At 43.6% G+C, this 25,121-nt stretch overlaps 1 protein-coding gene and 2 pseudogenes across 1 annotated transcript; 1 reads left to right on the plus strand and 2 right to left on the minus strand.

The window, feature by feature from the left end:
• Window positions 1–6,939: 6,939 nt before the first annotated feature.
• On the minus strand, window positions 6,940–7,097 carry LOC113253644 (putative 60S ribosomal protein L39-like 5; annotated as a pseudogene).
• A 9,949-nt stretch (window positions 7,098–17,046) lies between these two features.
• Window positions 17,047–19,197, minus strand: LOC113253643 (ubiquitin-like; annotated as a pseudogene).
• CCR4 (C-C motif chemokine receptor 4) lies at window positions 19,006–23,635 on the plus strand. Its single transcript, XM_026496684.4, has 2 exons — window positions 19,006–19,069; window positions 21,143–23,635. Exon 2 carries the CDS (start codon window positions 21,190–21,192, stop codon window positions 22,270–22,272), a length of 1,083 nt encoding a protein of 360 aa, XP_026352469.1. The 5' UTR covers window positions 19,006–19,069; window positions 21,143–21,189; the 3' UTR covers window positions 22,273–23,635.
• Window positions 23,636–25,121: the final 1,486 nt, after the last annotated feature.

A 25,121-nucleotide genomic window follows, 5' to 3' on the forward strand; every position in this document is an offset into this window, starting at 1 on the left:
TACAGCACCCAGTGCTTATCACGGCAAGTGCCCTCTTTAATACCCATCCCCCACTTAACCCATCCCCCACCCACCGCCCCTCCATTATTACAATTTTAGAAACATTTTCATCACCCCCAGAAGAAACCCCATACCCATTAGCAGTCACTCACCATTCTCTCACTCTTTTCTGCCCCAACCCTCTGTAACCAACTTTCTGCCTTTATAGATTTGCCTATTCTGGACATATATAAATGGAATACTCTCTGTTTTTCTGTGACTGGCTTTTTTCACTTACCATAATGTTTTAAAGGCTCATCCATGATATAACATGTACTAGTACTTTATTCCTCTTTATAGTTGCATAATATCCCATGCTGTGGATATACTATATTTTAATCTCTTCATCATTTAATGGGCATTTAGGCTGTTTATCCCTTTTTGGCTGTTATGTATAATGTTTCTATGAACCTTCATGTGCAAGTTTTTATATGGATATATGTTTTTATTTCTCTTGGGTGTATACCTAAGAATGGAATTGCTGGGTCACATGGTAACTCTTTTTAATTGAGGAATTGCCAAAATGTTTTCCAAAATGGCTGCACCATTTTTCATTCCTACTAGTAATATATGAGGGTTCCAATTTCGTCAATCCTTGCCAACACTTCTTACTATTTGTTTTTTTGTTTATAACCATCTTAGGGGATGTGAAGTTGTAAATCATTGGAGTTTTGATTACATTTCCCTAATGGCTAATGATGTTGAACATCTTTTCATGTGCTTATTAGCTGTTTGTATCTCTTCTTTGGAGAAATGTGTATTAGCTCCTTTCTCCATACTATATTTGGTTATTTGTCTTCTTACTGAGTCATAAGCATTTTTATATATTCTGGATACAAGTCCCATATCAGATATATGAATTACAAATATTTTCCCCCATTCTGTGGCTTCCTTTTTCTTACTTTTGTGGTGGTATCTATTCTTAAAAATTTTTATTTATTTAAGTAATCTCTATACCCAATGTGAGGCTCGAACTCATGACACCAAGAATGAGTCGCATGCTCCACCAACTAAGCCAGCCGGGCGTCTCTCACTATATACTTTTTAGAGAGAGAAAAGTTAAAATTATTTAACTTAGTAGTATTACAAAAATACTGGACACTTTGAAAGAATGTTGGAGCCCTTTAGGGATCCTCAGACCACACTCTGGGAATCACTATACTGTTAGTTAGTTTCAGAAGTAGAATTTAGTGATTCATCAGTTGCATATATCACCCAGTGCTCCTTACGTCAAGTGCCCTCGTTTATTTTTAGAGACAGAACACATGCATGCACACACACAAGCAGGGGTGGGAGTGGCAGAGAGCGGCAGAGAGAGAATCTTAAGCAGGTTCCACGCCCAACACAGCGCCGGACACGGGGCTCAGTCTCACGATTCTGAGATTGTGACCTGAGCTGAAATCGAGTAGGATGCTTAACTGACCGAGCCCCCTGGGCGTCCCAACTTTCAGTTTATTTTAGATGAGTACATTATATCTGTTTTTAACTTTTTAATTCTGATCTCTGTGATGACAAGGCTATACATTCATATAATCAATCAGGCTACGGCCCTTAAAATAACTGCCAAAATGAAGCATTACATTTTAGCTTGGGGGCAAAATCAGTAATAAAGATCTGCCATATGATGTAACAGCTGGGGTAATATCTTTATCATGAAGCTAATCATGTGAATTTTGCCAGCTTTTTAGGTTATAGTAAGATTTTCTCCCCAAATATTCCAAGCTCCTTCATGATAAGCTATGAGTGCTAAACCATAAGGTGTGTGGTGATCATATGTAAGAATTCTGAAACAGCTCTCAATTTCATGAGAAGGAATATATTTTCATATATAAATTTTCCACACATCTAAGAATGATAATATTTGGATCCTCCAAATTCATTTTGAACTTCTGAATCTAAGTGTTAGATATAAATTCAGATTGAGGGTCGCCTGGGTGGCACAGCAGTTGAGCGTCTGCCTTCGGCTCAGGGCGTGATCCCGGCGTTATGGGATCGAGCCCCACATCAGGCTCCTCCGCTATGAGCCTGCTTCTTCCTCTCCCACTCCCCCTGCTTATGTTCCCTCTCTCGCTGGCTGTCTCTATCTCTGTCGAATAAATAAATAAAATCTTTAAAAAAAAATTCAGATTGAACTAAAAACTGCTTACATTACCTCATAGCACACAACCCATGAGAGGTCCTAGCATGCAGATGAGGATGTGACAGTGAGTTTGGAGTTCACAGTCAACTCTAGAGGCAACTGAAGTGCCGAACAGGAACTCTTAGAGAAGCTGAAAGAAGCTAAAGCATTTTAAAACATACAAAATGGGTGAGTTTTAATAGTATAATTCTAATCTGGTTATCTCCTGGTTTGCAAAACTTAGTTGATTAGCAGATTTGCCCATGAATAAATGATGTTACACTCAAAGTGGAAAAGGCATTTCTTTGCTTCATGATTCTATTTTTATTTATTTTTTAATTCTTTTGGGGAGGAAGAGAGAGCTAGGGCAGGGGGAGAGGGAGAGAGAGAATCCCAAGCAGGCTCCACACCCAGTGCTTAGCCTGACTCAGGGCTTGATCTCACGACCCTGAGATCATGACCTGAGCCGAAATCAAGAGTTGGTCACTTAATCAACTGAGCCACCCAGGTGCCCCTGTTTCATGATTCTAAAATCAGTTTTGTATGTTAAAATATGCTTAACGTAGCTTGACTGACACTTTTGACCAAATCGGTTCCACTTCTCAATTATATGCAGGAGTGATCCTTTCCCAGCACTCAGTAACCGATTACAACACTTCTTCATTTTCTCCTTAAATAAATCAAGGTATTCAAACATATCTTAGAACTGCTGATACCGTCCGCTTGTCTCATAAAGTGAAATGAGCCCCGTTTCAAAAAATGTATGAAGGAGTAGGGTTTTTATGATCAAGACACACTGTTGTACCATGGATAGCTCTTATTACATTAGCTTATTAGTAGTGCAGGCCGTTGTGTATGTGTGAGTATTGCTCATGTAATAATTTTTGTACCCAAAAGTATATGTATACGGGCACACACACATATAAGCTAACACCCCCCCACACACATATTTTTGCTGGATAATATCTTCACTATCATTTTGTGTTATTACATACAGTTTAAATATTTTCAGAAAAGAGCAAAAGTTAATACTTTCTACATTAAACCTTTTTAAGGATTTTATTTATTTATTTATTTATTTATTTATTTATTTATTTATTTAAAGATTTTATTTGTTTGTCAGAGAGAGAGAGCACAAGCAGGGGGAGCAGCAGGCAGAGGGAGAAGCAGGCTCCCTGCTGAGCAAGGAGCCCGATGCGGGACTCGATCCCTGGACCCCGGAATCATGACCTGAGCCAAAGGCAGATGCTTAACCTACCGAGCCACCCAGGCGTCCCAAAGATTTTATTTTTTTTAAGTAATCTCTATACCCAACATGGTGCTTGAATTTAAAATCCCAAGATCAAGAGTCATGTGCTCTACCAACTGAGCCAGCCAGGCACCCCTCTACATTCTGTCTTAAAGTAACTTTTGATAACATATGAAAAGTGTTTTTTGATTGAAAATGCATTTTGTTTTATATTAGGTATCACTTCTTATCTTGGAACGTTCTCGGATGTTAGGGCACGAGGGAACCACGGTGACCATGTGGGTGTAAGGTGCATGCTCAGCCATTCCTATTACATCTCCCTCTCCACTGACTTCTGTCCCTCACGGAAGCTTCGTACATCCCAACCCCGAGCCCTGTGGGGCTAACATTAAGCACATTCTGGGACTGAGTGTTGCTGTGGGAGTGGCAGGGCAGTGGCAGGGCTGGAGGAGGCTGGCGGAGAGTGAGGAAAGGGGTCTGTATTCCTCAGGGATGGGAGAGACAGTGTTTGACGCCCGGGGCAGTGAGGAGGGAGTAACCCTAAAGGAATATGGCCCAGGGTTTCTCCCACTGCTTCCCCACAGTCTCATTTTCCTTTGTTGCAAGCCTGGGTTTTGCACTCCGAGGCCCCATTATTTGGGTCATTATGGTGCCATTCTTTTCTGACATATTTTTTTTGTTTTGTTTTTCCTTTCCCCTAGACCAAAAAAAGATGGTGGCGACAGAGCATGGTGCCCCTTAGCAGCCTGCTTTCCAGTCTCCACAGCTGCCTCCTGCCTCCCCAGGTCCCCCATCAGGATTCTCAGGGCTGCAGGAATAACATTTTTTTTTTCCAATTTCCTTCCTCATGGTGACTCCACATGTCACCCTGAGGGCCATGGTAGCTCTTTCTCTGTAGTAGTTACTGTGATACTCTTTATTCCTCTCTCATATATAAAATGGCAGTATTAAAATTGCTTATACTGAATGTACTGCCATTTCCAAACCTATTTGCATGGTGAGATAAAAACATACTCTTTAAATATACAAATCTGTATTTGTGTGTTTTGTGCCTCCAACTCTGTGTAGCAAGGAAGGGACAGAACCTTGGGTTAAGGAGTGAAGACGCTCAGCCAGGGCTGGCAGACTTCAAGGTATAAAGTCAGGTAGGAGGGAATTGGTTACTACAGACAGAATTTGGCGGATTGTGTGTGTGTGTGTGTGTGTGTGTGTGTGTGTGCGCGCGTGCGCGCGCGCGCCCCCGCACGGCAGTCCCTGGGGTGGAGAATGGGAGTGTGCAGGGAACACGCCCTGCAGAATTGTAACCCTTGTTGGGTATCTAGCTCTATGGAAGGGACCATTCTTCTTTGGGCTCTAGTTGCTGTTCCATGGAAACTCTGCTGAACATCAACAGTCTCCCATTGTGTTTTTAATAGTGGTTCCCAGGGTCGAACACCTGCAATTTCACCAACAGGGCTACAGTCTGGGGAGTAGTCTGGGGCTTCCTAATAATGTAAAAAGCGTATCTCTGGAACAAAGTCACTGAAATCGGTCTCCATAATTGAATGATTCAACAAGTAAACTCAAAAATCAAATGGTTACATATATGTTTCTCTTGATTAGGTACAGCAGATTAAGAGGCAGGAGTGTTTCCCCAGCCCTGCTCTAGTCTTTGGCACTCTTTATTGGGGGACTTTGAGAAAAGGGATGAGCAATGTTCTTAGATCAAGCATACATCCTCATCCAGACTCTCCCAAGTTGTTCATCACCCAGGGGTTAAGATAGAAGCAAGGGCAATGGGATGAGGAGCCCTACTGCTGGGGTGGATGCTGGGAACAGCGGCTGGTGTTTCCACTCTCCCACTGGTCTCAGTGTTGAGCCATGATTGACGGCATTGCTCACTCCACCAACGCAACCGCCTGGAGGCTCGTCCCCGTGGCACCTGCTTGGCTCTGATAGGCTGCAAGGCTCGTGCCCCTCCATGTGCCATTCAGACAGGGCCCTTGTGAGCTGAGACATTTCATCCTGAAATCTCCATTGCTTGCTATATAGATGTTCAGGAAATCTTGTTAATCACTGAATGAATGTTCACTTAAGAGAACTGGCCATAGCTTAAATTCCTAGGAAGAGATCTCTTGGTCAAAGAATATGAACGGTTTAAATCTGAAACATGTACTGCCAAATTGTCCTGCTGAAAGGTTTTTCCCATTTATATTCCCAAACAGAACTTTCTGTGGCTACATAATGTCCCAACGAGCTGCCTTAGCTTACTTTACATTGTTGTGATGATAGTTACGACATGCTTTGTTACATTTGATATGTAACCCTTTTCATTTATCACTGCATTGTCTTCCTAAACAATTTTCATGCCTATATAAATGGTTCATAGAGTGTTCCGCAGTTTACTTAGCTTTTCCCATATTGTGGAATTGGATTTATTATCATTCTTTCAATATTACACATAAAGGAAGCAGTGATCACCTTTAGACATAAATGTTCTTGTGTTGTTTTCTTAGGGAAAACAAATGTTACCAGGTCATTTCATGACTCTCCATACATATCATTAGTGTAATTTGATTACCTCTTAAAGTGTTTGTGAATAGGATGGGATAAAATGGTATCTCAGAATAATTTTAGCTTTTTTTTTCCTTTTTAGGAAGACTGAACATTATTTCATTATCATTTATTACTAATTGTTTTTTCTATTTGGTGAACTGGAATTTTTGTACCTTTTGCCCATTACTAAGTCTTAAGTGCCTTTGTAATTTCATATAAAGTAGTTCATGTAAGATATTCATTCAGCAAATAATTTTGTGCATTTCCCATGTGTATAACATTGTAATAGGTGCTAGAGATATACTAGTTAACAAAGAAACAAATATCCTGCATTCATGGAGTTTAAATTCTAATGTGTGAGAAAAGAAATAGAATATTCAGTCTTTTATTTGTTTATTTATTTTTAAAGATTTTATTTGAGATAGAGCAAGAGAGAGTGAGCACGCGAGTGGGGGGTCTGGGCAAAGGGGCAGAGGGAGAGAGATAAGCAGGCTCCCCCCGAGCAAGGAACCCAATGTGGGGCTCGATCCCAGGACCCCGGGATCATGACCTGAGCGGAAGGCAGATGCTTAACCGACTGAGCCACCCAGCCGCCAATATTCAGTCTTTTAAGTAGTGATAAGTACTTTTGAATTGAGACACTTTCATTTTTTATATTTTTTCTTCTATTTAAAAAGTTATATTCTATCCTTTTAGAGTTTTCCCTTAAAATTTAAACTACAAAGTTAATAAAGTTTTAATATAGGACTTTTAAAATGTGGGACACTTTAGTTCTGACCATTCTCCTGTTTGTTTTATTTATTATTTTCAAACAAAAGTTCTCATATATTTATTACTGAACCAACATACTAGTGCAGAAGACTAGTAACAGAGAAAAGTCATTTCCCCAATAAAACATGCCTATTGTTCAGGTAGTAGTGATGTTTACAGAGTGACAGGATGTGAGCACGTGACCTTCATGCCGCATAAATATGTGTGCCATCTCATGTGCGACCCCTTACAGACCCAGCTTGGTTCTTTTCCAGTGCCTCCTCTTGGAGTTATACCCGATTTTTTAAAATCAATTTTCATCCGAATCCACTGGGGAATGGGACAATTTTGTTCTTATTTCTTGGCCAGGAATCCCTTGATCCCGAAGGTCTTGTGAGAGGACATGGTGAGGAACAGTCGACTGCACACACTGCGACGGCAGAGTGAAGGAGAGAGCTCCTGGTGGTTTGCATTTTATTTTCAAACAATATTTCAATTCTACCTCATATTTACTTACCTTCCAAATTATACAATTTATTCTTGTTTTATTCGGTTAGGTTTTTTTTTTTTTTTGAGATTTTATTTTTAAAATTTATTAGAGAGAAAGCCTGAGCAGGAGAGAGGCAGAGGGAGAGAGAAAGGGAGAAACAGACTCTCTGCTGAGCAGGGAGCCCCACATGGAGTTAAATCCCAGGACCCCGGGATCATGACCTGAGCCGAAGGCAGACGCTTAACCAACTGAGCCAGCCAGGCGCCCGTATTCCGTTAGTTTTGCTACAGAAATAAATGTTTACTCATATTTTGCTCCATTGTTGCATCTCACACCTTCCAGGATCATTCATGATTTTCATTATGAAAACTTGATGTTTTAGAAATAAAATTCAAAACCTTTTCTCTGTGCAGTAGGTAAAAAATGCATTAACTGAGAAGCCTTAAGATGATATAGAGACGCTGAGGTCCAATGGATACGAATTTTTTTCTTTGTGGTGCTCTTCCTTAGTGCTCTGATAGATTTAATAAAGAGAAAGGGTAAAAGAAAGACTGATCTTTAAACTTTTTTTTTTTTAAAGATTTTGTTTATTTGAGAGAGAGACAGCACAAGCTGAGAGGAGAGGCAGAGGGAGAGAGAGAAGCAGATGCCCCCTCCCCCCAGCAGGGAGCCCAACACGGCGCTCCATGCGGGGCTCCATCCCAGGACCCTGGGATCATGACCTGAACCAAAGGCAGACCCTTAATCAACTGAGCCGCCCAGGTGCCCCTTTAACCTTTTCTTCTTCATTGTTTTACAAAATATTTAAGTAATCTCTACACCCAATGTGGGACTCGAATTCAAGACCCTGAGATCAAGAGTTGCGTGCCCCTCCCACCGAGCCAGCCAGGTGCCCTGATGTCTTTAACCTTTAAAAGAAAAAAATGAGCTTCATGAAACTCTAGCCATGATCCCTTATGTAGGTAATCTCTGCAATTTTATAGTAACTCCAGTTGGTAGAATATTTAAGTTTGTTTTTATTTAATAAAATGACCAAATGGCTAGTATCGAAGCTATTTAGTGTTCTTAGTAAGAATGACAAAAGGCTTACAACCCTTCTGCACACTACAGTGTGGGGTTGTCTCAAGGGAAAGTTGTATACTTGTTTGAGGTGCGAGCTTACGTAGCACTTGTTTCATAGGATTCTTTTATATATTTTAAAGTATATTTTCTGGAAAGAAATGCTGTCTCTGAGCTTTGAAGGCAAAATTTTAAATTTATCATTAAATAACGTTCTTAAATCAGGCCAGTGTAAATTGGGAAACACTACTGTGCCTGCTGCTATCCAGTGGCAATTTTCCCTAAAATAGCAATTTTCAAAGAGTGGTCTTTGGACCCCTGGGGCTGAGAGACAGGAGGTCCCTGTGACCCTTTCCAGGGGATCCACTCATAATAATACCATAACTTTATCTTTTTCACTCTGTTAATATTTGCATTGATGGTGCAAAAGGAGGAGGATGAAGCCGCTGGCACCTTTAGGCAAATTGTGGCAGTACCACAAAATTGTACTAAAAGAGTCCACCCTCTCCTCCACCATGTGATCCCAGTGCCAGTTTTACTTAAGCATATCCTTGAGGACGCAGGAAAAATGGATTCTGTTATTTCTACCCTCGAATTTACATGGAATTCTATCTTACCTGGAAGAATGACTTTCAATGTGTAAGTATCCAAGTAAGTATTTTGTAGACATTTTATTGACAATGAATGAGGCGAGCCTGTCATTTCAAGTAAAACAGCTGACAGTATTTGATGCTAATGATAAAGTTTGAGCTTTCAAGTGAAAATTGTAATCTTGGAAAACTCATCCACTACTATGAAATGACAGTTTCTCAATACTTAGAGTCTTCTGATGAGATCAGTGGTGATATTACTGAATGTGATTTGGTAACTAGAGTAATGGCCCCTAAAGATGTTTTTATCTTAAACTCCACAACCTATGAATGTATTACTTTACATTCAAAAGATATTCTGTACATTTGATTTAAGAGAGGGAGATTATCCTGGATTATCTGGGTGGGCTCAGCGTAATCACAAAGGTCATTATAAAAAGGGTCAGAGGGTGAGAAGATGATATACTGCTTGCTTTGGAGATGAAGAGACCGGGAGATGGTCAGCAAATGTCGGTGGGCTCCAGAAGCTGGCCAAGGCAAGGAACAGATTCTGTCCTGGAACCTCTAGAAGGAACCGGCCCTACTAACCCCCAGTAGAAAATGAATTCTGATCTCTGCCAGACGGCCAGAATTGTACTAAATCCATGTTGGTTAAGCCACTTAGTTTGTGATAATTTGTTACAGCAGAAACAGAAAACTAAGACGGTGATATTTTGATATTGTGTAATTGAAGTGGACGATTTCACATTTTCTTAATTTTCATAATTCAGCTTAGACTGAATCTTGGCCGAATTGATCCCATTTCTCAATCATATGCAAGAGGGGACATTTATCAGCATTCAGTCATTCATAACATCTCTCCTTATTTTCCACTTTTAATAAGCCAAAAGACTCAAAGAAATACTATCTCGAAATTGTTAACAGTGCGTGCATGCCTCATAAAGGAAAATGAGCCCAGATCCTAAAAAGATGAGGGGTGAGGAGTTTTGTGATTGGGGTGGACTGTTGGACCAAGGATACATTTTATTACATGAGCTTATCACATCAGCTTCTTGTGTAGGTGTAAGTACGCTCACATAAGTGTCTTTGCACTCGTAAGTGTGTGCGTACACAGGTACACATACACACACACACACTATATATATTATTATATAAAGCTGTAAATATTTTCGGAAAATGAAAGAAGTCATTTTGTTCTAAATTAAACTACCATTTTTCAGTACCATTAGAATTACATGAAAAAAGTTTTGTGATTAAAATAAATGTAATTTCATATGCAGTGTTACTTATCTTGGAACGTTCTCGGATGTTAGGGCACGAGGGAACCACGGTGACCATGTGGGTGTAAGGTGCATGCTCAGCCATTCCTATTACATCTCCCTCTCCACTGACTTCTGTCCCTCACGGAAGCTTCATACATCCCAACCCCGAGCCCTGTGGGGCTAACATTAAGCACATTCTGGGACTGAGTGTTGCTGTGGGAGTGGCAGGGCAGTGGCAGGGCTGGAGGAGGCTGGCGGAGAGTGAGGAAAGGGGTCTGTATTCCTCAGGGATGGGAGAGACAGTGTTTGACGCCCGGGGCAGTGAGGAGGGAGTAACCCTAAAGGAATATGGCCCAGGGTTTCTCCCACTGCTTCCCCACAGTCTCATTTTCCTTTGTTGCAAGCCTGGGTTTTGTACTCCGAGGCCCCATTATTTGGGTCATTATGGTGCCATTCTTTTCTGACATATTTTTTTTGTTTTGTTTTTCCTTTCCCCTAGACCAAAAAAAGATGGTGGCGACAGAGCATGGTGCCCCTCAGCAGCCGGCTTTCCAGTCTCCACAGCTGCCTCCTGCCTCCCCAGGTCCCCCCTCAGGATTCTCAGGGCTGCAGGAATGATTTTTTTCCCCCACTTCCTTCCTCATGGTGACTCATCCTGTCAGCTTCTCCAAGGCCATGGTGACTGTGTCTCTGTTACTCTCTTTCACTTACTGTCCCCCTCATATGTAAAATGAGACAATAACATTGTTTATACTTTAAAAATATATGACCCTGTATTTATATATATTGTGTCTCCAATTGTGTATAACAAAGAAAGGATAGAACATTGAGTTCAGGAGGAAAAACCTCAGTCAGGACTGACTGAAAGGTAGAAGCAGGGAATTGGTTATTCCAGAGACAGGATTTGGTGGTTTGTGTGTGTATTGGTTGGGTGGGATGGGACGTGGTACAGAGAATATGCCCTGAAGAATTGTGTTTTTTTTTAATTTTTAAATTAAAAAAAATTTTTTGAGAGGGGTGGAGGAGAAGAGGAAGAGAGAGAATCTTAAGCAGACTCTACACCCAGGGCAAAGCTCGATGTGGGATTTGATGTGGGGCTTGATCCCACAACCCTAAGATCATGACCTGAGCCCAAACCAAGAGTAGGACACTCAACTGACTGAGGCTGCCAGGCGCCCCTGCCCTGAAGAATTATAATCTTGGGTGATGAAGTATCTCTTGGGGGAATTTGGAGGAGACAACGCTTCTCCGGGTTTTAACCCATTAGCAGTCTCTCTAGTTATATTGTTATGTTAGGGTCTTGGCGGGGAGGGTGGCTGATTTCACATATGGGGTTTCACACATAAGGCTTCTGGGGGAGTAGGACATTATTTGGAGATTTTTTGAATAATAAAGAACATATTCAGTCTGTCTCTGGAACAGTCACTGAAGTTCATTTCTGCATACTTTATTCCCTTTCTGTTTTTCTATCCCTGTACCAGTACCACCAGTACCCAATAAGGTTATTTTTTCTGTTGTTGAGTTGTTGGAATTCTTCATATGTCTTGGATATTAACTCCTTATCAGATATATAACTTGCAGATAGCTTCTCCCATTCTAACTTCTACCTCCCTTCATGCACAAAAGGTTTAAATTTTGGTATAGTTCTTTAATCTATTTTTATTTTTGTTACCTGTGTCTTTGGTGTCATCTTCCAGAAACCACTGTTAAATCCATCATCATGAAGCCTTTCCACTATGTTTTCCTCCATGAATTTTATAGTTTTAGCTTTTATATTTAGGTCTTTGACCTATTTTGAGTTAATTTTTGTATATGGTGAAGCTAAGGATCCAGATTTATTTTTCTGCATGAGGATATCCAGTTTTTCCAGAATCATTTGTTGAAAGACTTGTCGTTTCCTTATTGAATGATCTTGGCACCCTTTTTGAAAATAATTTGACCATATATGTGAAGATTTATTTCTGGGCTCTCTATTCTAGTTCATTGGTCTGTCTGTCTGTCTTTATGCCAGTATCACACTGTTTTGATTACTCTAGCTTTATAATAAATTTTAAAATAAAGAACTGTGAGACCTCCGACTACAAATCTTCTCTTTCAAGATTATTTGACCATTTCAGGGTCCCTTAGATTCCATATGAATTTTAGGATGGATTTTTAAAAATTATTAATGATTTATTTATTAGAGGGGGGAGAGGCAGAGGGAGAGAGAGAATCTTAAGCAGGCTTCACACCCAGCACAGAGCCTGATGCAGAGGTCAATTTCATGACCCTGAGATCATGACCTGAGCTGAAATCAAAAGTCAGATGCTTAACAGACTGAGCCACCCAGGTGCCCCAGGTGGATTTTTTCTATTTCTGCAAAATACACTTTTGGAGTTTTAATAGGGATAGCATTAAATTTGTAGATTGATTTGGGTAGGGCAACAACTTATTTAGTCTTTCAATCCATAAACATGGGATGGCTTTCCATTTATTTGTGCTTCTTTAATTACTTTCAGCAACATTTTATAGTTTTTAGAACACAAGTCTTTGACTTGCTTAATCTAGCAATTATAAGTTTATTCCCAGTATTTTATTCTTCTTGATGTTATTATAAATGGAGTTGTTTTCTTAATTTTTTAAGATTATTCATTGTTAGTATATAGAAATACAACTGATTTTTGTGTATCGATTTTGTATCTTGCAACTTTATTGAATTCTTTATATCTTGTATTTAAAAATCGTGTCTTTTTCTACCAGCTCTGATAGAACCGGTGCTGATAGGCATTCTAGTCATGGTCCTGATTTTGAAAGGAATGGCTTTTGCTATTTACAGTTAAACATTGTTTTTCGGAGATTTTCTTTGTAGATACCTTTATCAATTTAAAGACGTTCTCTTTTGTTCTTAATGTCCTTTGGTGTTGTTTCTCCCCCCAAATCACGAATATTGTTCTACTTATTTAATGCTCTTTCTACGTCAGTGGCTTTTTGCTTTTATTTTGTTAATGTGGTGATTTGCTTTAATAGGTTCTAGAATATCAAACCAACTTTTCATTTCTGAAATGAACTAGTTTGGCCATTATGTATTTTTTTAATTTTAGCGTTTGGTTTATTAGTATTTTATATAGGATATTTACATCAATATATTCATGAGTGAAATTGAATACTTGTATTTTTTTATACAGTTTGGTTATACTACATAAAATGATTCAGGAGTATTCTTTTTTTGCAATTCTGGGAAAAAAGATGCATGAGATTAGACTTATATGTACATTGCATGTTTGGTAGAATTTTCTTTTAAATTTATCTGTCCTGAATATTTTTTTACTTTGTTTTTGTGCAAAGTATTTAAAGTTCTGATTCAAATTTTAAAAGGATTGTAAGTCAGATTTTGTATTTATTTTTGAGCCAATATTGGCAAATACGTTTTCTAGGAATTTATCCATTTTACCAAGTTTTTTAATTCATTGTGATGCAATCATTCATAATGTTTCTTATCCTTTTTAAAAAAATATATATTTATTTATTTATTTGACAGAGAGAGAGAGTATAAGCAGGGGGAGCAGCAGGCAGAGGGAGAGGGAGAAACAGGCTCCCTGATGTGGGGCTCAATCCCAGGACACTGGGATCATGACGCAAGCTGAAGCCAGACACTTAACCATCTGAGCCACCCAGGCGACCCTCTTATCCTTCTTTTAAAATTTTTATTTAATTAATTAGTTTATTTTAGAGAGAGAAAGCGTGTAAATAGAAGGAAGTGTAGAGGGGCGCCTGGGTGGCAGAGCGGTTAAGCGTCTGCCTTCGGCTCAGGGCGTGATCCCGGCGTTATGGGATCGAGCCGCACATCAGGCTCCTCCGCTATGAGCCTGCTTCTTCCCCTCCCACTCCCCCTGCTTGTGTTCCCTCTCTCGCTGGCTGTCTCTATCTCTGTCAAATAAATAAATAAAATCTTAAAAAAAAAAAAAAAGAAGGAAGTGTAGAGGAAGAGGGAGGGGTAGAAGGAGGGAGAGAATCTTAAGCAGACTCTGCATGGAGCACTGAGCCTGACGCAGGGCTCGACCCAGGACAATCAGGACCTGAGCCAGAAGCAAGAGCCCCATGCTCAGCACGCTGAGCCACCCACGTGCTCCTGTTTCTTATCCTTCTAATCTCTACTTTGTGTTTATATCTCCTTTTGTGTTCCAAGATTGTTTCCTTTTTTCCTTTACTTACCTTCCAAGAGGTTTATCAATTTTGTTAGTGTTTTCAGATACTATAATGGTTCTATCTTACTTTCAAGTTTTGTTTAATTTCTGCTTACATTTATTGTTTATTTCCTCATACCATTTTTGAGTTTATTCTACCATTCCTTTTTCTACTGTTTCTTTTTCTAGTTAAACAGTTCTCATTAATTTTCATCCTTTCTTCTCTTCTGATATAAACATTTAAGGGCTAAATTATCCCCTCAGGACCACTTCAGCTGCCTACCACAACTTTGGATAAGTGATATTTTATTGTTATTCAGTTACAAGTGTTTTCTATTTTCCATTATGATATTTCCTTTGACGTCCAGGTTACATGAAAATGTGTTCTTTTAATTTTCAAATGTGCAGAGAGTTTTAGTTTTCTCCTTAAAAAATCAATTTGTAATTTAATTGTTTGCAATTTTCTAGTTTCTTACCAAAGTTTTGTCTGTGTATTCAAACCTCCCCTGTAAAATGGGTTATTTATTTAAGTGCTTTCTTGATCCAGTTTTGAGGCCCTGGTTAGCGGCCGATCAGTTCCCCTTTTTGAGCAGTCACTTCCTTATCAGCCCCTTTGCTCTGGGGCTACTGTCCACCAGCCCTAATCACTCTGGGACCAGACACCAGAGAGCTAGGGACAGTCCCTCTGCCCCAAGACCTCAAATTATCCAAATTAGCCAATCAACAGAGAACCCATGAAAACTAACTAACCTCACCCTGCTTGTCAAACATAAGCTGCCCCTATAGTCCCAGCTTGCTGCTACTCTGTCCCAGGGTAAGATGCCCTGTGTGTCCCTGCCGGGCAGCCTTCTCTCCTTTTAAACGCAAGTAACAGGTCTGATTCCAGATCTTTGTTGCTTTTTTATTTATTTTTTATTTTTTTTAATTATTTTTAAAGATTTTAATTATTTATTTGACAGAGAGAGAGGCAGCGAGAGAGGGAACACAAGCAGGGGGACTGGGAGAGGGGGAAGCACACTTCCCACTGAGCAGGGAGCCTGATGTGGGGCTCGATCCCAGGACGCTGGGATCATGACCTGAGCCAAAGGCAGATGCTTAACAACTGAGCCACCCAGGCGCCTCTTTGTTGTTTTTTTTAAAAAAGATTTTATTTATCTGAGAGAGAGAGAGCACACACGAGTGGGGTGGGAGGGAGGGGCAGAGGGAGAGGAAGAGGGAGAAGCAGACTCCCCGCTGAGCAGGGAGCCCCAACATGAGGCTCTGTCCCAGGACCCCGAGATCATGACCTGAGCCAAAGTCATGCTTAACTGAGCCACCCAGACGCCCCAAAATCTTTGATGCTTTACTACCACTGCTCTGCAGCTGAGTCCCATGGAGCTGCCCCTGAAGGCCTTGGAAGTAGCTTCCAGTGTCAAATATACTGATTCCTGTGGGTTGGTGTGGTATGCGTAGCCTGAGGAGTTGACTTTAACGGTTTTGGTGTTGCTATAAGGTTTGGTACACCAGAGGGCGCTGTAGTCTTATCTTATTGCTTTCCTTCCTGTTGGCAGCCTGTGCGGTGCGGCACACCAGCTTGCCTTGGGGAGGGCTTGTCCTGAGTGTATTTTGCCGGTCTGCTCCTCTCTAGTCAGGTTTGAGTTTTTTACTCAGCGCAGTGGAAGATGGTGTGTATGAAAGTGTCAAGAGTGTACGTGTTAGCCCTGACTGCGTCTCTGGCTGTGCTGCCTTGAGCATTCCCTGTGCCCTCTCTAGGTTCATAGCTATTTCCCCATCTATGAAATAGACATTACTAAAAATGTGATCTTTTGGGGGGCAGGGTGGGAGTATTGTTTAGTTGTGAAACCCCTACTGGAGGGAAAACCTATTTAGTGTTTCTCCAGGACAGTTAACGTTATGACTTTGCAAACCTGAAGACTGACTTTCTCCAGGGCAATAACCATTGCAACTTGAAAACCTGAAACACGCTCTTCACCTTAACACTAACTCAGAAATGCAATGTGGCCTACTGAGTCTGCATCCAAATATCTCCTGGATTCCTAGCTGTGGCCCTGGGCCACGTGCCAAGCTCAGCTATTTCATGAGAGAAAGCTATTACCGTGCATTTTATCTTTGCTACTGATTTTCACCATAGTGCTATTGTATCAGGCACCATGCCAAATGCTTTACCAACATCAGCTCACCAGTCCTCTCAACAGTCCTCGTGCAGTGTCATCCCTTTTACAGATGAGAAGACTGAGGTTTCCGTAGCTATGAAGTGGTGGCACTGGGCTCCAAAGCCAGACGGAGCAAGCCTCCAAGCAAGGGCTGTCAACCACCACAGACGCTAGAACTCGTGCTCCCCCGCACTCGGACCTGGGACGCTTCTCATGCAGGCAGGTTCAGTCGAGGCAGCATTCACTGCCTTTCAAGGGGTCATCTCCAGACCCACAACGACCAATGATAACACATGCTCATTGGGACCTCTGGCTGTCACATGTTCTAGAACCCTAAAACCAAACTCTCCTCCCCCAAGGCCATGTCCACGGGGACTTAGGCGATGTGCTCCGATGGGCTTGCCAGTGCTTTCCCAGCCTCCTGCTATGCCCCCACCTCTCTAACTTGTCTCTCAAGGCCTGGGATTCCATGCTAGAAGCTTCCTCAGTCTCCACATTTCTAAAAATTGGGGCGTTTTTTTGTTTGTTTTGTTTTTTACTGCTCCAGTCAATGAAAGGGAAACAATTGAAGCCCCAGGGCCTTGGGGCTTGGGCAGGAGGCCACCCTTCAGGCAAAAGAAGAGCGGATGGAGGGGCCTCATCTGACCTTCTTCTTGGGGTGCAGGTTGTTGGTGTAGCGGCACTTCTTACAGCAGGTGACCGAGTGGGGGTGCAGGGAGCGCTGTGGAGGACCATCTTGCCGCAGTTGTATTTCTGGTCCAGCTTAGGGAGGGGAGGCTCAATGAGGCCACCCCAGGTGAAGCCCCAAGGGCAGGGTGGCCTCTTTCTGGGTATTGTGGTCTGAGAGAATATGGCCACCCTCCAGCCATTTGCTTGCAAAAATCAGACACCGCTGGTGAGGCAGGATGCCCTCCTTGTCTTGCATTTTGGCTTTGACGTTCTCCATGGTGTCACCGGGCTCGATCTCGAGGGCAGTTGTCCTGCCCATCAGGGTCTTCATGAGGCTCTGCGTTTCTGCGTCTGCTGCAAGGCTGCCCCCCCCAAGCATGCGGCCACCCTGTTGAAGAGAAGGAGGGTGGCAGGACCTAAAAATATGTGTATTCTATAAATTACCCTGTATAACGGGCCTAGATTCACTGGTCAAGTAGGTTAGGGACTTTTTTATTCTATATCGGCTTCCAGAGCTTACGATGATATTGGCATCGGAAAGCCCCCACGAGTGCTGCAGTGTGGAGCGGTGTTTAACCTGAACCCAAGCCCAGAGTTCCCCGTACTGATTTGACCACAGATCTTCACTTCTTTTTCTCAGGGTATCTGTGAATCTGGTTCCCCAGTTACACGCTGGGGATGGCTGCCCCAGCTCAGGTCTCTGGGCCTCAGCTCTGTTGCTCAGGGGCGCTCTTGTTGTGGAGGGCTGTCCTCTGCCTTGTAGGATTTTAGCAGCTTTCCTGGCCTCTTCCCGTTAGAAGCCAGAAGCAGCTCCTCCCATCCCCCTGAGAAAGTGTCTGCAGATATCGCCCATGTGCCCTGGAGCCAAAGAACCCCCTGGGACCCACCACTCTAACTCTTGCATTCTTAGTAAAGGCAGTATTGCCCTCAAGGAGGCAAAAACCCTGCTCTTTTTATGTCTCAAGCACTGACACTACATCATCAACAGATGTAGAGTTTGTTCGTGGTATTAATATTTCATGGGGAGGTGATTAAGAAAAAAATAACTGAAAAGACTCTTTGGGAGAGGTAATAACAAACAAAGGGTGATAAACATGGCTCTGGCTCAATTTTTTAGTTCCTCTTCATGCAAATTCCTTAGGAAAAATGACATCTGTGGCTCTTTTAAGCCGAACTGAAGAGCTAAGCAACTGTAGACAGCAGAGGGAAGAGACGGGGAAGCTGTGAGAAGCCGAGGTGATGACCGGCAGAAGACAGGACTGCTGTCAGCCCCGTGGCTGGGACTGTCATGCAAACCCAGAGGGACTTGGCCACGGTTTCTAGGTAGAGGGCTGTGGGGAGGGGTCCTCCTGTTGCAAAGGGGGCTTGAAGCTAGGTTGTCGTGGGCCACGTTACACCCAGTTATCGAATGGGGTTGACTAAAGGCCTCCCATTCCCTCGCAGACACGCACATTGCATGTCTGTGTCTCTCCTCTGGCTACCCTTTGTCCTGCATGTGTCCGGCCTCCCCCTCTGACCTCCTCAGACCCCCTTGTTGGAGGGTATGGTGCGTCACGGTTGCCCGCCACCGCACAACCTCCACGGGGATAGAACGAACAGCCCGCTGATCTAGAATAGAAAGATCATTTCCACTGCATGTAGCTGGCCAAAGGTAATTTTTTAAATTAAAAATCCAACAAATAAATGTTTAAAAATCAAGAAGTTTCTCTTTTAAAAGAAAACTTACTTCGTTTTCCTCTTTAATCTAGCAGAGAGCAAACGTTCCTAGCTTTCAGTTTTGGGAAATCAGTGACTTAGTCACCCGTTTTCTGCTTCTTACTTCTATCAAAAAAACCCGCTTGAACTCAGCATAGATGGGTGAGGGATAGAGCTGGTGCTCACAGGAAGCCACGCGCCCTTCAAAGGCACCTGTCTTTCTTAGCACTGTGCTTCTCGGGCACGCTTGGCACTGGCTCACGGACCTTCCTCAGAACCACTGTCAGAAAAGCAAGGTAAGTGGGGATGGGGCCATTCCCAGGGCCTCAGGCCACACACTGCTTTCTGGACACTAGACAGGTGTGTGGACTTTGGAAGCGCTGTAAGCTGGCCAGCCGCTCACCCAGTCCCAACACTCAGGCATCTCGAGCATTCTGGGGCTCACAGCTGGTTCTTACCTTGGGGCTCACACACCATCTACTTCTACTCACATCCTCCGAGCCCTCGTCTGAAGGGCTTTCACAGATGCAGGGCTATCTCCCTGCTCACATCTGGCCCACGGCCACATGCTCTGAATACACAGAGAATTTTTATCAAACATACACATTTTCCTGCTTCTATCAAGACTCCCAGGTCAAGAAAGCAAATAAGGCTGATGGAATAATTCCCACCATTTACCGGCTGTGTTTACTTTTTTTGTTCTCCTGATAATTTCCTAACTCCTCAGCTTCCTCTATTGCTTAAACTTTCACTGGCAAAATGGTGGAGAGAGACTAGGATTGTTATTTAACTAGAATTGATACTCATTTTACAACATAGTTTCAGGGACCCTGCGATGCCCCAGGTCCTCAGCATCTGTTTGCAGGAGGAAACCCAAATCTGTCTCTTGAGAAACCAAACGTAGTCTGTAGTTCAAGTGTCTGGGGCGTGTGGTGGTGAGGGCGGCAGGTAGGGAGCCATGCGAATTACTGAGCAATGCTGTGATAGGGGACACAGGCTGCCATTAAGAAGGAGGCGAGGGAAGGTAGCCTGGAATCAGAATGCCTTCGTCCCTGAATTGCTCTGATTCACAGGTGAACATGGGTGTAACTTTGAGAGGTTTTAACCTCCTCACCTGCCAATTTAGATAGGAAATGAGGGTGGTTGGGGAGGTAGAGGGATTTCGTTTCTGGCCGTGCTGTGCCTTTTTGAGATCTGTCAGGCTAATTCCCACTGTGATGGGATCCAGTGCACAGGACTGATATTTGCATACAGTTTCGATGAAAAGACCAAAAAGTTCCGTCCAGTTACCATCTGAGTACTGTGAAATTTTCTGAGTTCTGTCACCTTCAGAAGGGCCTTGAGAACACATCTGCTGCATTAGTGTCAGACCGGCACAGAAGCAGCGGGCCACCAGGCCTGGCATGGTCCCATCCAAGATGGTGTTCTAGAATGAACACGGGACTTGGCAGTGTGTGCCAGAGACAACTTGCACCAGCTCAAGACTGCCAAGATTCAGAAATTTGTGAGGCGGTTGGCAGCTGGAGTTTTGCCGTGGTGGCAGTATTTGTGCCACAGAAACTAGCAAACACAGAAATCAGAGTCCCCTACCCCCCCACAAGCCCCTACCGGGACTTGGGGCCCAAAGAAAAAGTTCTGCATATAGCCGTGTGGCCTCATTTAACTTCTCTGAATCTTTTATGAGTCATCTACACCACGGTTCGGTATGCTTGCTTGGCTTAGAGCACCCAGCTTTTGTTGGGAGGGTGGTGGGGGACAGGACCCTGTGAGTAGGATTAAATGCACAATACCAGGGACCGTGCTTTGAAATCTATGTGTCAATCTCGCAGGAGAAATCAGAATTTTTATATAAAGGCAAGTGACCAACCTTCTAGCCCAATGATTATCTAAGCAATTACTGAATTTTGGGAGTTACAATATGAAGGTGGAAACATGCATAGATTTTGCATCTTTTTGTTTGTTTGTTTGCTTTTATATCACAAAGGCAGCTTTGGGTGTAGGACTTTTGGGAATCTCAACTGGCCTGCAAATGATTCAGTAACCCCAGACTATTGTTTAGAAATGCATCCTTGAAAACGCCTCCTCGAGAAGGAGGCTTTACTGTCCCCACTTACAAATGAGAACAGAAGCTCCCCTCAGAGGGACAGGAGAGGGGCAGAGCTGGAACTTGGAATCTGCTAACTCCCAGGGGCGGGGTTCTTCCATTTGGCCGCACTGCCCTGTGGGGAATGGAGCCCTTCAACTTGGGAAGGTTGGGAAGGGTGTGTGATGATCTGGGGCAAAATATTAAGCAGCTATGCTCTGTATTCAACACCATTTCGATTTGGTTTTGTTCTTACAGAAATCTTATTTGCTCTTCCCCTCATTAGCTTCTGGTTGGGGTCAGACCTGAGTTGAGGAGCTATTAGATCTGAAAATGAACCCCACAGATATAGCAGACACCACCCTGGATGAAAGCATCTATAGCAATTACTATCTCTACGAAAACATCCCCAAGCCTTGCACCAAAGAAGGCATCAAGGCATTTGGGGAGCTCTTCCTGCCCCCTCTCTACTCCCTGGTCTTTCTGTTTGGTCTCCTTGGAAACTCTGTGGTGGTTGTGGTCCTGTTCAAGTACAAGAGGCTCAAGTCCATGACCGACGTGTACCTGCTGAACCTTGCCATCTCGGACCTGCTCTTCGTGCTCTCCCTCCCTTTCTGGGGCTACTACGCTGCAGACCAGTGGGTTTTTGGACTAGGGCTCTGCAAGCTTATTTCCTGGATGTACTTGGTGGGCTTTTACAGTGGCATCTTCTTCATCATGCTCATGAGCATCGACAGATACCTGGCGATTGTGCACGCGGTGTTTTCCTTGAGAGCGAGGACCCTGACTTATGGGGTCATCACCAGCTTGGCCACATGGTCCGTGGCTGTACTGGCCTCCCTTCCCGGCCTTTTATTTAGCACCTGTTACACCGAGCGCAACCACACCTACTGCAAAACCAAGTACTCTCTCAACTCCACGCGGTGGAAGGTGCTGAGCTCCCTGGAGATCAACATTCTCGGACTGGTGGTTCCCTTGGGCACCATGCTGTTCTGCTACTCCATGATCATCAGGACACTGCAGCACTGCAAAAACGAGAAGAAGAGCAAGGCAGTGAGGATGGTCTTTGCTGTGGTGGCCCTCTTCCTGGGGTTCTGGGCACCTTACAATGTGGTGCTCTTCCTGGAGATGCTGGTGGAACTGGAAGTCCTTCAGGACTGCACCTTTGAGAGGCACCTGGACTACGCCATTCAGGCCACGGAGACCCTGGCTTTCGTTCACTGCTGCCTCAATCCGGTCATCTACTTCTTCCTAGGGGAGAAGTTCCGCAAGTACATTGTGCAGCTCTTCAAAACCTGCAGGGGGCCTTTCATGCCCTGCCAATACTGTAGGCTCCTCCAACTCTACTCCCCCGACACTCCCAGCTCGTCCTACACGCAGTCCACCGGGGATCACGATCTCCATGACGCTCTGTGAAAAGTGAAGAGGCAAAAGATGGAGCTGAGCTTCCCATGTTAAGAGCTTAAACTTGTATTATAGTAAGAGTTCCTGAGCAAGTGGCAGGAAGAAGACTTAACATCCACAGCAGGGCATGGGCTTCTCACTCCAAAGTCAGCTTTTCCTCTTGCCACGTGTGAGTTCAGTGCAGCAAGAGTTCAACAGGGCTGTGGCAGCCCTCCTCTCCCCAGGCTTGCCTGCAGGGATGAGTCAAGCGAAGGAGAAGTCAAAGCAGCATTTCAGTGAGGCTACACATAATACTGTAAGGGAAGGACCCTTTATTCCCTTCTAACCTGAGCTGATGGCGTTCTCCAGGCAGGACTGTGGAGCATTGACTGATGGAATCAGTTGCTACTCCTTGCTGCTTGCTGTGAAAAATGGGCCCTTTAATGAACTTCTAGCTTTTGTGGAACAATATAGAAAATTCTGACATGCTGTCCTAGAGTTTTCCTAATAATATATCCGAAGCATGGTATATTCCTGGAAGCCAGGTGCACACAGAAACAAATGGTGAAGTAATGAACCTGGATCTTGGGTCTTTTATTTTAAAGGATGATTTGTTAATGGAAGCCAAACTTTTGATGCTGATTACAAGTGTAACGATGTGAAGGCATTAGCATGGTCTGATTTCCAAACATGAAATACGAGGCATTAAAAAATCCAAACACGTTTGTGGAAATTCAAACACACTTTCATATGCTTGTGAGCATGTTTTGTTTTAATTATAACAGATGAATATTCAAATTTCACAAATAATATGTAGATGCAGATACATTTATTTAGGGTCTCTTGTGTACAAGCAGACCCTTCAAAACTACAAATAACAAGGGCTAATAAAGTATGACAATGCTTCCTTAATAAGTTTGTGCCTTCCATCAAGCAAGGCGAGAATAATCAACTAAAGGTTATCACTGATGTGGCATAAACAGGGCCGTCAAAATTTATGAAGTTGTGAAAAATGTCATCCTCTCTTTTAAAATATCGGCCTCCCTTTTAACTATTGGATGACTCAAAATTTCAGTCCGTCATTTCTTACAAGTCATTTTAATCATATAATTGTTTGACACCATTAAAATAAATCTGTGTTGTTACAGCCTTAATTAATCAGAATTAAGTAAAGACTTTAATCAAGTCGGGGGTAATCCCTTCCCCCAAAAAAACCTGTCTTGCAAACTATTAACTGAGTTATCTGTTTCAAATGCTTCTGTAAGTTTACACGTTATTACATGCTCTACATTTAGAAAGGATGGATTTCCAGAAAGTTGATTTTCAGAAAAGTGATTTTAAAAGGGTAAGTTGGTGTTGCCTTTTAGACAAAAATAAACTTGTATATAGTCTCACAGAGCCTTTTTTCCTAATTCTGCTTGTATTTGGTTTTATTTTATTTATGTATTTGAGAGAACACGAGCAGAGGGAGATGGAGAAGCAGACTCCCCGCTGAACAGGTCACGGGGATCGATCCCAGGACCCCAGGATCACCACCCGAGCGCACGATAAACGCTTAACCGACTGAGCCACCCAGGTGCTCCGTGCTCGGCTTCATGATGGGGCTGGTGATCCGAGCTGACGTGGATGTGGCGACGGGGGGGGGGGGGGGGGGGGGGGGGGCAGCGGGCCGAGGGCTCCCTGCCGAGGCGGCCACGTGGGGTGGGAAGGGCGGCGCGGGGTGCAGCGGCGGCCCGGGGGCGGCTTCCTAGAAAACCTCCCTCCGCTGGGCACGCCGCCAGGCCTGCAAACCTAGCTCCGCACTCCTGAGCGAGCCCGAGCACATTACTTGGACCTCCGTTTCCTCTCAACTGCAAAGCGGAACATTCCAGGGGGATGGAAAGAAAGACGGCTACCCCCTGGTAGAGCCTGTAATGAGACTCAGTTAATCACCGCTGGAGGGAAACTTTAGCGCCCGGAAGCAGGCTGACCGGAAGCAGGCCGACCGGAAGCGGGGGTTTCACTGTCGCTTGGTGCCTCCGCGCCCTCCGCGCGCACAGTGGTGAACAGGTTGGGTGCAGGCTGCCATCCCTCCTCCTGAGGGGGGTCATCCGTCACCTCAAGTCCCTCAGGCCTTCCCTTGTCCCAAACTGGGGCGGATTCCCTCAGGATGGGGAATTCGGAAACTCCAGTGACACTCAAACACTACAGTCTCACAACACTGACAAAGTTTCTTCCCCGTCAGCTGCAGAAACACGAAAAACAAGGCAGCGCCTTTTCTACACAAAGGTAGCACCACAAACGTGAGTTTAACCACAGGCTCTCCGACTCTGGACCCGTGCCTTCCTTGTGGCGAGGCGCCCAGCTCTGGGCAAGGCCGGCTGGGTGCGGTGTGTGTAGGAACCCCAGCCGTGGCGGTTGTGCAACTGTGAGTGTGCTAGGGGCCGCTGGATTGCACATTCTTAAATGATTGTTTACGGCGTGTGAAGTTCACGTCAACGAGAACGCTGGGCGATCGCCCTGTCCGTGTCTGCCCCACCGTAATACACGCCATCCTCCTGTGAGAAGAAAAACTACAGGGTGTTGGCAAACGGTCTTCAGACCGTTGGGAGATTTTCCTTGAGAAACTCTCTTCACAGTTTGGAACATCGGATGCAATTAACTCCAAATGGTTGAATGTCTATTTTGTGCTAAGCCGGATGCTGGGTTATGGGGAGACCAACAGGATAAAGAAGGAAGCCTGTGGAATTTAGAATCTGATCAAGGGAAAACACGAACACAAGATCAACTCTAACGCGAACAGAGTAACAAACACAATGCTCTGGGACTTTCCAGGAAGGAGAAATGGATTCAATATCCAATTTTGTCATGCAATTAACCATGGTTTTGATGAACGAAAGGGA

This window comes from Ursus arctos, unplaced genomic scaffold (assembly GCF_023065955.2).
Source record: "Ursus arctos isolate Adak ecotype North America unplaced genomic scaffold, UrsArc2.0 scaffold_20, whole genome shotgun sequence".
Taxonomy (NCBI): domain Eukaryota; kingdom Metazoa; phylum Chordata; class Mammalia; order Carnivora; family Ursidae; genus Ursus; species Ursus arctos.